Source organism: Rhynchophorus ferrugineus, unplaced genomic scaffold (assembly GCF_030347505.1).
Source record: "Rhynchophorus ferrugineus isolate W39M unplaced genomic scaffold, kcgeb_rfMv2 rfM11, whole genome shotgun sequence".
Taxonomy (NCBI): domain Eukaryota; kingdom Metazoa; phylum Arthropoda; class Insecta; order Coleoptera; family Curculionidae; genus Rhynchophorus; species Rhynchophorus ferrugineus.
Window position 1 is genome coordinate 9,188,961 of NW_027472590.1, and position 15,212 is coordinate 9,204,172.

A 15,212-nucleotide genomic window follows, 5' to 3' on the forward strand; every position below is an offset into this window, starting at 1 on the left:
TGTATATGAAGAATCCTAAAATAAGCCTATCATGACCTAACTACCTGCTTTCTACAGTCAAGTATGAAGTAGGTTCCGTTATGATTTGAGCGCCAATTTCGTGGTATTAAGCTGGTACTCCCAATCACATTACTGGCCAGATCACTTCGAATGAATGCCTTAATATTCTTAGTGATGAAGCTATAATTATGACTAGCATATTGCTATATATAAATCAGCCTCTGTAAAAGGAGCATCATCAATTCATCTTCAAGCATCATCCCTGGCCAGCGTAATAGCCAAACCCCAACATAACAGTTATAGGTAGTTTTAGAGCACAGAGTTAGGAGTATATTTCCATCTCCAATATCACTGAAGCAACTGGCGGGTGTTTTTCATATTAGAATGAGAAAACCTTCCATTATAATCTTCTTTGTAATTCAAACAGTCTATAAATTTATTTTGTGAAGAACTGCAGTTGTTTTGTGGTGCCTTAACGCCTTATTAATAGATATATATTGTGTATTATATGTAGTGTTCAGATTATTTTGTCCATCACCAGTATACAAATTCATCTCAAGTGATATAAATTACTATATTTAATTATTTGGTAAGAACATCGTAAGTTAATGAGAAATTCTAACCTATTTAATAAAAATACATAACACAACATCCGCAAGATCTATACAAAATTCAGAATAAGGTACCGATGAAATTAAAACTAAGATATAACATTATCACAAGTCAAGATTTCGAATAATTTATGGGAATCCAAGGAGTTTCACAATATTTATTTCGTTTAATGTTAAATAAAATATCGAATATGTTAAGAAACCAGATGCTTATACGATGTTAAAATTCCCACTTCCTAAATATTATTTGCATTTTTTTTTCTATAAATATTTGTTTAATTTTTTCCTAACAGAAATACCATTTAAATTAGTCGTAATGTGACATTAAATACAGGATGGGTACTGGGTTTCTTCCAATATGTATTTTTTTAATAATTATTTACAGCTTGAATGAATGATAATCATAATCAGAAATACAAATAAATATTGTGAACACATTTTATAATTGATAGGGTCGGTATGATATTAATTAACAAACTTATTTGCTTCTACTGTACTTTTGCACTTATGCGGGATAAATACGTTATTATATATTTCTTCTTCTTTTAATTTGAATTAAATTAGGTTAACTTAATTACATATAACTGGAATCACAAAAGAGGTATCTTCCATTCTAACTTCAAAAAATACAAATATAGTTCCACGACTCAAAATTCAAAACACAACTACTGACCAGAATGTATTGACATCTGGAGATATTTTGATTAAAAAAATAGCTAGAATGAAAGAAATAATTACTCCAAGTACTACAGCAACTTTACAGATTTAGCAGTATTTGGAAATTCCATTTATTGGGCGTTTAGAAAACCCATTGGGTTTTTGGCAAGCCCATAAAATGAAACTACCTGAATTATATCAGTTACACATAAAATATTCCTCTATAACCGCAACATGTGTCCCCTTGGAACGAGTTTTTTCAAAATCTGGGCAAATAATTAACGATCGAAGAAATCGCCTCACGGGAGAAAAGTTGAACATGATAATATTCATAGTAATTTAAAAATATTTCCGTTCAAAAATAAATAAAACTTTTATTTAAAAAAGGTTTGGTAGTTATTCTACGACCATTTTTAGGTTCATCATGGATTAGATTTTTCAATGATTAGGTATACGTCTACATTTTATTTAGTAGTTATGGTTATTGAATATCATTAGTTTTTAGGTTTTGTTTAAGTAGTATTGTACTATTTATATTTATTATACTATGTTATATAAAAATAGTAATTAATATTTCAAAACACGATAAAAGAGTTGTGGAGTTATTATTCCATTTCTTTTTACAAATCCACAGAACATTCAGTATAAAAGTAATCTTACTTCCTTTAAAATTATATTATTTATTATATGATAATAGAAATTAGTAATTTCAATTAGGATTTTTTTTAATTTTCTTTCTTAAAGTTCACGTGAATGAATATATATATATATATATATATATATATATATATATATATATATATATATATATATCGCTTATACCATACATACATACCATTGGAGAATATAAATACTTTTAAAATTAACTGCTCCAAGCATTTATCTCCGTCCTTTCTTATCTCGCATTTAATACAGACAAGAATTCCTATATCTTCCTCTGACAGTCGAACCGTGCACTTGACTGAAAATAGTAATTACTATTTTCAGTAGCTATTTTTTTGACTATCGACTGTTTCGACTGTTTTGCGACTATTGACTGTTTCGACCGTTTTCATTCGATAGTTCCCAACGCTAGTATGTATAATAGTAGTACAAATGTACTAACAGTTACATTTATTCATTTTATACACCTTCGTGTAGATTGATCTTCAATCTTCTGATTTCTTGCACATTTTCTAATAGTTGTATTTCCTCAACATTACAGTGATTTAGTTCAGGTTCCATGTTTTGCTATGAAATTATGGATAACATGTGCATTTATTCAATCCACAACAATCCAATATACAACTCCACAATGGAAAAAATGAACAGATTGAGCCTCATTTGCCAGTCACTAGGATATTTCTAGGGAATCATCTGACATTCTCTCACAGTACATTTTCTATATCACGTAATTATAATATCTGTCTGTTTTAAATAATTATAAAAACTATTTATAATGAGTGATACTGATCCTGATGATTTTTGGGTACGAAACATATTAATAAAACTAACGGGCTTAAAATTATAATTATTTTATTTTAAATACTTAAAATATTTACAAGGCTAACGTTTCATTTACCATCTCCATCCACTACCATAAGAACCACCGGAGCTGTAGGCTGAACTTCTAGCATAAGCGCCTCCGTATCCGCCTCCGTAACCGCCGCCGTATCCACCTCCATATCCTCCTCCGAAACCACCATAGCCTCCACCGACGGCTACAGGAACGGCAACGGTTCTGGTAACCGGTACTACCACTTTCTTGATAACAGGGTATGGTTTAGGTACTGCCACTGGAACTGCGACTTTCCTGATAACCGGCACTGCCACGGGTTGGGGCACAGCTACTGGAACTGCCACTGCAGCTGGTGCTACCGAAATACTGGAGGCTACAGCTCCGGCTCCAGCGAATCCCCCATATCCTCCTCCCAGTCCCAAGCCAGAGGAGTATCCACCTAGGCCACCCCCAAAGCTGCCTGCATAACTGCCGCCATAACTGCCTCCATAACCACCTCCATATCCTCCACCAAGGAATCCACGTTTGGTACGCTTGACTTCCTCACCAGCATTGACCAAACAGAAGACAGCCGCGAATACAAAGACCTGAAAACCGAAAAAATGCAATTAATAACACTTGTAACAATATAGATAAATTAAGAACACTGACGGATTTCATGGTGATGCTGCCCACAGAAGCTTCAAGTGAACTATGCTTAGACCGTGTTAAGATCTTCAGTTTTATACAAGAATTCTTCGGAACCTTGTAATGAAAATCGACGAAAGGTCGATACAGAATCACATAACGTCGATTGTGTCACAGTTTCAGCAAAATGGGCGAATTATTTAAATCAGATCGGGTATTAATGAACATAACCGAGGATGATACCCTTCACTTAAGATTTTACGTTAATTAGTTACAGTCGTCCGTAAACTTTTGTTAATGGTATAGGAAATAACCTTGTAACAGTTCTGATTTAGAATCATAGTAAAATTTACAAAAATAGTAGTAAATATCATTGACGACAAAGAGCGTACCGACGTTCATAAATATCAGGATTTTTTAAATATTTTTGGGTGATATATTGTTTTTAAAAAAGTGTTTTATTAATTTCTAATAAGTTTACTTTTTCCTAAAATAATATTTGCAGTATAAACTGAAAAGCGGCGTTAGATTTCAATTTTTAAAACCTTATTACTCTTTTGAGACTCCATTTTTGATACACTTAAGAGAACTTATATAAATTACTGTTAAACGAAATAGATCATCATTTGAGGGAGTAATATCTGGGATATACGGTGGTTGGGGTAAGATACCTCGCAAATATATCCGATGTCCCCCTTTTTGAACATTTCTTTATCAGCGCCTTTTCTCGATGAGAAATAGATGGTGGAATAAACTATAACGAGTGAGTTCCTATAAAGTTGACGATAATTTTTATCCAGCAGCATCTGCAATTCCTCATGACCTCCTGTAAATCTGTGAAACGGCTTTCGGCATGCTTCCTCACTAATATCACACTAATCATCTTCTCTTCTTTTAGCTGCAGTTTTTTTTGAACTAAAAGTAAAAAGCAACACTTCTTCCAAGTAGCGCTTGTTGATATCAGAACCAATAATGTATAATTCAACTGTCCTCATATACATCTGCATTAACAGATTTGTTGGATTTTAGCAGCTTGTAATACACTAAACCTTGCTGAGTTCACTATATGCACAAAAATACTTTATGGTCATGAAAATTCTGCTTCAGTGTCGATGTGGATCACTTTCCTAGATTAACTAACTCATGTATATTAGTTTTTCATTGTCAGTCACAATACGCCACAGAAAATTCTTCTTTTTGAACTGTCAATCTATGAAACTGCAATGTTTAAACCATTGGTTGGTGATGGCCATTTTTCTTATTACTGGACCGTTTTTCTCGCGTATAAACGTCCAGAAACAATTGATTCATTAACTTCTAAATTATTCAGTTCTTTGAAACTTTGAGTTTTCGGAGAACGTCTTTAATTCATTTACTTCGAACTGCGTTGGTCCATCAGGCTGGTTTTTTTTTCATCGGCATCAAAATTATCACTATTTAAACCACTAAAATCAAGAGCGATAATTGGTATGTGACATAGCAGCCTCACCATAATTACTGAAAGTGATTAATGGGAAACAATATCAAAAAACAAAAGTAATAAATGTCGAGAAGGAAATTTTCAACGTCCCATGATTAGAGTTGACTGCATACACTGAATAACTCAATAATATTAAATAGAAAACTATTATTTTAATTATGGAGATGTCAGAATCATAGAATATAACAGTTACATTAGGCTGTTTAACAATTGCTAACATAGATATTATGCATTCTCATCAATAGATATCGTTGATCTAAATACATGCAAGTACCTAATATTTACCATTAAGCCATTAGTTGCTGTTTATATTTAATCACTGTATCAGTTTCCGCAATATATGTATATATTCATTCAAAATTAAATTTTTACTCTGTGTATTTATTGATATTTGAAGAATAAGTGAAGATATAATAGTTGTCTTCATTATTCTAGCTTATTAACTTATCTGAAATGGAAAGACCAAATGGCATTTAATCCCAGAAAAGGTTATCATATAGTTTAGAATAATTCATACGTTTTTCAAGATTAATATTCGTCGATAATATTTACGGACAAAAAAACCTCTAAGAAGTTTTGTATCATCATAATTGTATCGATGACTATATACTAAGTGTTTAAATGGTTTTTGAGATATCATGGAGATCAGTAAAAACAGAGTTAAGATATATTGTTTAAAATATTACATAAGATTTAAAATTGTAACAATAAATTTGTGGCTGATGTTTGCTTTTACGTTTTTTTTTAATATTATTTATGTTTTGTGTTTCATAGTAGTTTCTTGGGCATACCTGGGCATGGAGAATCAAAAAATAGAAGGATTGGAGATATAAGGCAGGAGGATGGAATATGATGGATGCAAGGAACTGAAGGAATAATTTGAACAGTTTTGGTGAGATATACTAGCAATACTCGCAACAAATAGAAAGGGTCTAGTCATATATTTATCTATAATACAGTGGATAAAATCAAGAGAATATGAGCAGAAGTAGAAACCATAGTAAGTAAGAAACTAGAGCAATAAACAGAAAGTGGACAATATATTCAGAAAGAATATTACTGATATAGATAAAAAATAATAATGAAATATTAAAAAGATAAAGAAAAGTTCTCGTAGGATCTAATGAATAAGGAAAACTATACATTCTGAGAGACGAGTGGAGTTTTTACACTAAACATAACACATCTAGGTATTATATAAAATTACAACACAATTTTTTCTTTTTTTTAATATCTGTTGGCTTCGATTCATGCGGTACAAATCATGCAAGTCTTTGGATCATTCATATGTTTTTGCTGAGATTGGAAATTGTTACACCAAAAGATTATGAATATTCTTCCGGCGTTCAACATTGATCATCATCGAATAATGCCTTTAAATCTTCGTCGTCAAAATTTAACTATCTAGAATGCTGTTAAAAATTACTACTTTGTAGACCTTGCATGTTAAGTTTGATAGAGCATGATTACCATAAGTTTCACATAGAATTTCATGAACTTCAACTGCTTTTTTCTTTAAATTTAAGTAAGAAGGTATAACTTAATGTTCTATCAACAGTAATGAAAATCAATTTATAGGCCTGGCATATATAGCTTCTTGAGAGTTTGTATTAATCTTGGTAACATATAGCGATTTTGTTATTTCAGTATTAAAAACAATGATTGTTCTAATATTAGGAATTTTATTTAAAATAATCTTAACTATACACAGTTCATCTCCAATAATCGAGATGGTTGGATATGTACATGGATGTACAAACGGTATGTAATGGATACAGTACTGGTACCATCTTACCAGCTCCATCCGCCACCGTAAGAACCACTTGATGCGTAAGCCGAACTGCTGGCATAAGCGCCACCGTACCCGCCTCCGTAACCACCACCGTAACCGCCGCCGTATCCACCTCCAAATCCACCTCCCAAACCTCCTCCGAATCCTCCATAACCTCCGCCGACGGCGACCGGTACGGCAACGGTTCTGGTGACTGGTACGACTACTTTCTGCACAACGGGGTATGGTTTAGGAACTGCAACAGGAACTGCGACTTTCTTGATGACGGGTACAGCCACGGGCTGGGGTACTGCCACCGGAACAGCTACGGCAGCCGGTGCTGCTACCGAAACACTGGATGCTACGGCTCCAGCTCCAGCGAATCCGCCGTATCCTCCTCCGAGACCCAAGCCGGAAGAGTATCCTCCCAGGCCACCGCCATAACCGCCTCCATAACTGCCTCCGTAACCACCACCATATCCTCCACCGAGGAATCCACGTTTGGTACGCTTAACATCTTCCCCGGCGCTAACCAGATAGAAGATAGCAACAAACACGACAAACTGAAACAAACGTCTGAATTTAATCGAGATGTTCAAACGTATACGCAAGAAAAAATACTTACGGTTTTCATGGTTCTGTATGCTTGAGGGAGCTGCAGACGAACTGTGTCTGATGCGTTGTGGGAATCGGAGTTTTATATATTTGGCGAGCCTTGGACGGTCGTCATAATTAGTAGATCGATGAAAGGTTGGTGAAAAAACCATATGATGTCTATTATGTCACCGATGGAAACGCAATATTCGAAATATTCAAATCAGAACTAGAAGATGGCCAAAAATTGCATAAATTAAAGCTGCGTATTAATGATCCCGTTCGCGATGAACCCCTTCACTTGTTTTGTTGCGTGCGGTTGTTCATGCTAATGGTAAAGATATGCAAATTCGTTGAGATAGAACATTAAATATAGTTATAAGTCCCTAAATACGTATTTTCTTTTTAAAACATATCTAAAACATGGTTTCATTTAAATTCACAGTCTGATTTCTGTGTTTGTTTAAATTACAGTTTCTCATTATTAGCAGTTCGACTTTTTATAACTTCTGAATATAGATAGTGTAGATCGTTAAGTATCTTCCTTTATATATTAACTGGCTTTGCGAAAATTTCGCTTATCTTTTTGATGAAAATCACGTTAAACAAAAAGCAAAACACATTAGAACCAAAATAAAACAACTATACTGGTTAGTTGGATGATACTCTCAACTTGATCTAAAATCAAGGAGGTTGATCTATAATACAATTATAAAGCTAATTTGGACCTATGGGGTGCAAATATGGGGTTGCAGTAAAAATTCAAATCAACTAGTCATACAACGCTGTCAAAACAAGGTTCTCTGATTGATTACCAATACCTATCGCTTTGTAACCAATGAAAAACTGCACGATGACCTGGAAATCAAATGGATTTGTGAAGTTGTGCAGGATTTCGTCTTAAAACACGAAAGAAGATTATTAAATCGTACTAATGTGGAAGCAATACAACTGCTGGACAGCGTGCAGGATGTCAGGAGATTGAAGCGAACAAAATCATACGAACTTCTATAAAGTGTATACATTTAGTGTAAACTATAGCTATAACTGAATAATTAATAAATAATTATAATTTTATAATTGAGGAATACATATTGATGTATTTTCTCGCACTCGTCTTGCTTGTGAATTAATCCCAACTACATAGGAAAAGTAGTAATAAATTAATTGTAAATTAAGATTGTACTAAGCGTTTCTAATAAAGATGTTATAAAAAAGTTTGCGCTGAGTGGCAATAATGAAACGATTATTTTCAATAAATATTGTCACTATTTCCGCTCGTTCTTGTAGCGTATTTTTATTCATAGTAAAATTTGGACATCTACACAACACAATGGTGAAAGCGAAACCTGTTTTTGCCCCACTTGTTACAAACAAATATATTAGGCTCTAGACGACGGGCTGTATACTCCAACTCTTTTTCTGTAAATTTTAGTGGTATTAACTTCATTAACAGATTCATTTCAGGCTTCTTTAGTAATGACATTTCTTAACAGAGCACTAACCGCATATTGTAGGTAATAATTACTTTAATGTGTGCAGTAAGAATTAGAACTGATAGTGCAAGGAATGTTAACAATTATAAAGAATGTTCTTTATAGCATATATTCATCCATAGAATTTTAATTCCTTTTTTGTTAGTAAGTTATTGGGTCCTGCCCGGGGCATAAGGCAAAGTAGAAAGCAGTAGATAAATGAAAGATGGCAAATTAAAGATGAGTTATCTGCAAGGGTGAGACTGAAGACTGGAATAAATAAACGAAGAACGATGCAATTTTTCCTGAATATATTACTTGACTCAACCTGGTGTTTTTATTGTTTTTGCAAGATATATTTGGGTGAGAAATATGTATAAAAGGTAAAGACTATATGAATACATAAAGGAAGTAATGAAAATATGCAGCATCTAAACTCAAACTAACTACATAGTTTCTATAGATGGAACATATAGAACTAATAGAAGAAATTATGAACTATTAACAGTAAATTTATAAACATTTTAAAGCATTAATAAATATTGAGGAGATTAACGAATAATGTAATAAGATATGTGACTATATGACTATTTCATTCTTTGAAAATTATATCAGTTATTTTGATTATTAACTTTATATATCTAAGTTTTGAAAACTCAATAAATAATTTAATGGTTGCCATTACATTCTTTTAACATATGTTTCTTAAATATATAAGATAAATGTCCTGATTGTGTTCGTTATTGTTTTAATATACATGTTAAAGTCTGTTAAAGTCAGTATAATTTTGAAATCATCCTACAGATATTCGTTGGTTACGTGTTGATAATGACTGGCAATTAATCGACCAATTTTGTTTTGGCAGCGTCAGATCACTAGCCGGTTTGCTGCTTGCTAAAGCTCTTGATCTATTGTGATTGTTTGTGATGTAGTACCCCGTTTTTTTCCTTTTCTTCTATTTGGGAGATATGAAAGAATGCTTCAAACTGATATTAATCAATAAGGCATCAATTTGAATGTAAAACAGTAATCAAGAGATATTGCGAAAAATGTTGATAAGTCAAAAGTCCTATCCAACTCGCTGAATTCACCAGATAATGTTCCTTCCAACTGCCACTTCTTCCGACTGATGGCCCGATCGGGTAGCATTTAACTAGGAGAATATGTCCTTTTTGATGAGTAGAAAGCATTTTTCTACTTTTCCTAAAAACGCCAAAGATAAGAAATAGTCCCTCAAAACAGATTTTGTACCTATTATAAATAATTCGGTTATTCAATAGCTGTTAGCTATAGTTATGTGTATGCTTGAATATTATCTTAATTGGTAGTGATTGATTTTCATTATGATATTTTCGTCGTTTCCTATTTGACTTCAAATTCATGTCAATTCATCATATAGTAATGAATATCTTGTTTTATAAATTCTGTCTCGTGGATAGTTGATGATTGATGATAATGAATAGTTGCAGTTGTTACACTTTTTGGATGTGACCGACAAATTAATGCTGAGCAAGTTTGCTGATGCTCTATTCCATGATTTTTTCAGTATATTCTCTGTTACAGCATCTTTTAAAATAAGGCGGAGTTTTTACTTTAACATAGTTAGGACACTTAATGAATAATTTACACCATTTATTAGACACTGTTTCTCTTTGGTAGAATATTTATTTAATTCTTATTATTATTTCTATGGTATAAAATGGAAATAATGGAATAAAAAGCGACCCTCCAAAATTAGGTTCATTATTTTTTCACCGTTTTCAAATTTTTGGACCGTAAAAATTAATTAAAGATTGACAAGTGCCTTGATTTTTATAATTTATTATTTAATTTTGCTGCACCACTTATAAAGTGGCTCAAATCATTATGATTCTTAAACCTGGGGAAAAATCAGAAGATGTCTCCTCTTATCGTCCTATAAGCCTGTTATCTGTCATCTTAAGACTTTTCGAAAAACTGTACATTAAGAGATTAAAATTAATCGCAGAGGAGAGAAATATTATTCCAGACCATCAATTTGGCTTCCGTAATAAACACGGAACAACAGAGCAAATACATAGGGTAGTCAACCAAATTAACAAAAATTTAAACGATAGAAAATATTGGTTCGCTGCATATCTCGATATTTTTCAGGCCTTCGATAAGGTGTGGTACACTGGACTGCATGTTAAATTGAAAAAGCTTTTGCCCCATACGCACTTTCAATTGCTGAAATCGTACCTCTCAGACAGACATTTTATTGTCCAACAAGGTAACGAATAAACTGACCTACAGCCCATATATTCGGCTGTTCCGCAGGGCAGTGTTCTGGGCCCATTGTTATATCTTATGTATACAGCTGACTTACCGACCTCACGAAACATTACTGTTTCAACATATGCTGACGACACAGCTGTGTTATCATCGCACGAGAATCTAATATTAGCCACAAAAAACCCCAAGTTCATGAGACAAAATCTACTCACATAACATTCACCCTTTGCAGAAGAACATGTCCTTCAGTAAAATTTAATAATCATTAACTTTCGCAAGCAGACAGCGTTAAATATCTGGAAACACATTTTCATCGACGTCTGACTTGGAAAAAATATATAGTTACAAAACGCAAACAGCTTGGGCTTAAAAGAAACCAAATACCTTGGTTGATAGGGCGTAAATTTAAATTGTCACTAGATAACAAGGTTTTGCTGTATAAGTCAGAACTTAAATCCATCTGGACCTATAGTATTGAACTGTGGGGTAATACTAGCAAATCTAACATAGATATCCTCCAGAGGTTCCATAATAAAGTGTTGCGAGTCATCGTCGATGCCCCATATTACGTGTCCAGCAAACTGATTCAACGCGATATCTACATAGAACCCATAACGAGTGTGATTTGAAGTGCTAGTGCGAAGTACTCTGAAAGATAATTAGTGCATCCATACGAACTGGTTAATAGACACATAGAGTGAAATTTAATAATTTCTAGAATAAGTTAGAATAGTCATTAGAATAAGATTTAGATTATAAGTTGTACAGCAGATCACTTACTGAAGTGATCTTCTACAGGTTAGTAGGATGGTTATATTATATAACGGAAATCAAACAATAATACTTATTTCTCACGGGCAGATTGTTGACGTTCTAAGAGATTAATAAAAAAAAACTTTTGCTGCAAGAACATTTTAAAATTTTTCATTTAAAAAATGTTGTTTTAATTCTCATGCTAATTTTAAAGATTATAGAAATATGCGACCAAAACTTGAATGTATTAATAATATTTTGTAAAACAATTTTTAGTTATTTGTTTGCTTATCACCCTAATTGTTGTTGCTCTTTTAATTTTCACTGGGATTGGTACCTTTGCTAGGAGTTTAACCAGTTATGGAATTGGGTTTTCAACTATTTTATCAATATAATTGGCAGATGATTTTTATTTATCTCTGATTGAATACAAATAGAATACTTTTATGTCGTTTTTTAAAATATTTGTATTAAAATTTTCATTAACCAAGAATTCGTGGGAAACAAAACAATAAATTTTTAATGAATATCACTTTTTTACTTAGGCAACTAAAAATACTGTATAGCAAAAAACTGGTTATATACATTTTGTAGCTTTCTCCAATATAGTAAGGACTACTGGTTAAACATAGTGCTTGCTTCATTTTGCATAATATGTGAGACCTAAGAGTGGTGTATCTTTTTTTAAAACTTTAATTCAATTTTTCTGTTAATCTTTACGAAAAATACAAACCGATTTAATTTTGTCAACATGTTTTATTTTGTACATCCACTAAACTTTTTAACATTATTATATACACTACAGCACATGACAAAGATGATATTTAACAATATGATCTGATTTCAGTCGGTTCAGTTCTTCATTTGGAATTACCAGTATTTGTTGTAGCTTGAATAACCGCCACCCAATGAGGAATATCCTCCTCCTAAGGATGAGTAGCCTCCTGAAGACGAGTAACCTCCGAGAGAGGAGTATTCACCTAAGGACGAGTAGCTACCCAAAGATGAATAACCTCCGGAGTATCCTTCACCGAGACCGAGAGAACTACCTCCAATGTAGACGGGTACTGGTTTTTTCACGATGACCGGATGTGGTACCGGTACTGCAACTGGCTTATGTATTGGTACTGGTACAGGGTGTGGTACTTCTACTTTCACTGGTACTGGAACTGATACCTTTACTGGTACTTTGACTGGGTATGGCACTGGTTTCTCAACTGGGTAGGGTATAGGTTTCTCGATTGGTACTGGCACAGGTTTGGGTACTTCCACTGGATACGGGCGGTCGACTGGTACAGCAACAGGGTGTGGGACTGGCACCGGAACTTGACGCTCTACGGTCACCGGGTAGGGTTGTGGTACGGGGATACCAACTCTCTTGGTGATGGTGACATGGCGGTGAATCTGGGAACCCAAGTCAATGCGACCAAGTCCTCCGGAAAGACCTCCGAGACCTCCTCCAAGACCACCAAGACTGCCGGAACCTAGGGAACTAGCTCCGGATAGTCCAAGCCCCAGGGAACCACTGGAGGAGGAAACAAGTCCAGCGCTAAGTCCGGAAGAGTATAATCCCGAGCCCAATCCAGAGGAATACGATCCCGATCCTAATCCTGAGGAATATCCGTAGGCACCGCCATAAATGCCGGAACCATAGCCCAGAGATTCTCCAAAGACACCACGTTTGGTGGTCTTCTTTTCGGTTTTGGTCTCACCAGCCCATACCGCTGATACCAGCAAAATTGCTAAGAAATTCTGGAAAGAAACATAATTGTTAAGATCTTTTAAATCGTATTGTTTAAATATATTCTTTTTAAGATGTCGAAATATTGATGAATATAATGTCATTTGAAAATGAAATCTAGGACGAAGACACTCACATTAATTAGGACACGACATACGCGCATTGATTTTAACGTTTCATGATGACATAGTTGTCAAAAAACATCCAGATTAACAAAAAGTGAAAAATTGAAAAACCAAATTCAAGATCCAAATCGGAGAGAATTTACTAACAGAAAAAACTGAAGTATCACCAGAAATGTGATAAAATTATTTTGCAAATTAACAGCACTTAATTACATTTGTAAGATCTTTCAAAAATCATATGAAAGTGAGGGAAAGGTTTAGTACAACCGCCTTATTTAGCAATACTCTTTTTTATTTATCACTTTTTCACTGGAAGTGATATAGTTATAGCAAGTAATTTAATCATACATAGTTATGTAGCATGTTTTACTTAAACACTAAAAATGAAGCAACTGTATATAATAAAACACCAATATCATATCAGAATACGTAAAATTCAATAAAAAAGAGATAGGCATTACAATAATAACAGGAATACAAATAACAGTAGTTATGAACAGTATTTTGAAACATAATATTTCATGTTGCATTGTTGCAGTTCTTTGTTATTGTAACTATAAGGAATATTTTAGTTTAGAAATTTGAAAAAATCGATTTTTCGTCATACTATCAAGGTTTAAGCTTTTAAACAATAAGCCCCTAAGACGATTTTTCAACATTCAACACCTAAAAATTAAGTTGTAACTATATTTTTCGAGGTTGTTAACATAATATCTCAAGTTCTATTTAACTGATTTGCATAAATTTGATGTGAGCCTTCTTTATATATTCTTCTATGGGATCAAAGTGAAACTGTGACAAAATTGGAAAATAAATGGAAAAAAATCGTTCTTTCAAACGTTCTTTTTTTGATTTTTATACGATAGAAGAATGTACGAAAACGACCCACACCAAATTTCTGGTGAAGTATTTTAGTAAAACTTCAGATATCATGTCAAAAGTCTCGAAAAAAGTAGTTTCCAGAAAAACGCGTTTAAAATTTTGTTTCGTTTAAAATAAACTGCCTTCTGAAAAATCATCTCAAGAACATATTCGTAAGGGGCTATGCCTTAAAAATATGAAAAGATATCTTATTTTTATTTATCTTATTTACGTATTACAAGGAAACACCATCCCTATAAAATGGTTATTACTACTATTTAACACTATTAATCCAAAATGACTTTCTTTCTTACTGTCTCATAATACCAGTAAAAAAATAATACCACTTACACTAATCTTCATGATGTACAGAAGCACCAATGTACTGTAATGATATTCCCTGCACCATATCACTATTTATATGTTGAATCAAGAGAACCAGAGAGGGGTGACTTTTATTATTATTTTTTCGCAAGCATATATCGCTGTTGGTCCCATCTTTGCCGAATCGAACAGCTGATACATGAACAAGAATCGTTCTTGTTGAACTGCATTACGTAATGGCGGTAGCAAAGAAAGAACGGCGCATTCATCGCTGATGATGGCGCTAGTCTTGTCGCAGCTTTAAAATTGTTTGTCTTATATTTACAGTGATTTATTATTATCAGTTTTGGTTTGTATATAAAAAAATATAGAAATAATCGATTTTATTTCACTAATACAATAGTGATATTTACTGATATTTTTCATAATATTTAAATCAAGA

At 33.3% G+C, this 15,212-nt stretch overlaps 2 protein-coding genes across 3 annotated transcripts; both read right to left on the bottom strand.

Moving 5' to 3' along the window:
* Positions 1-2,820: 2,820 nt before the first annotated feature.
* On the bottom strand, positions 2,821-7,299 carry LOC143204470 (uncharacterized). Its single transcript, XM_076417017.1, has 5 exons — positions 7,270-7,299; positions 6,669-7,207; positions 4,065-4,164; positions 3,418-3,510; positions 2,821-3,353 (listed from the first exon to the last, which is right to left on the bottom strand). The coding sequence occupies exons 1-5, from the start codon at positions 7,276-7,278 to the stop codon at positions 2,826-2,828; spliced, it is 1,269 nt and encodes a 422-aa protein (XP_076273132.1). The 5' UTR covers positions 7,279-7,299; the 3' UTR covers positions 2,821-2,825.
* Positions 7,300-12,522: 5,223 nt separating this feature from the next.
* Positions 12,523-14,969, bottom strand: LOC143205263 (uncharacterized). 2 transcript variants are annotated; one of them, XM_076418447.1, is made up of 2 exons: positions 14,798-14,969; positions 12,523-13,471 (listed from the first exon to the last, which is right to left on the bottom strand). In XM_076418447.1, the coding sequence occupies exons 1-2, from the start codon at positions 14,807-14,809 to the stop codon at positions 12,590-12,592; spliced, it is 894 nt and encodes a 297-aa protein (XP_076274562.1). In that variant the 5' UTR covers positions 14,810-14,969; the 3' UTR covers positions 12,523-12,589. The 2 variants fall into 2 exon arrangements, with proteins under 2 accessions (XP_076274562.1, XP_076274561.1); XM_076418446.1 differs by lacking the exon at positions 14,798-14,969 and adding an exon at positions 13,597-13,632.
* Positions 14,970-15,212: the final 243 nt, after the last annotated feature.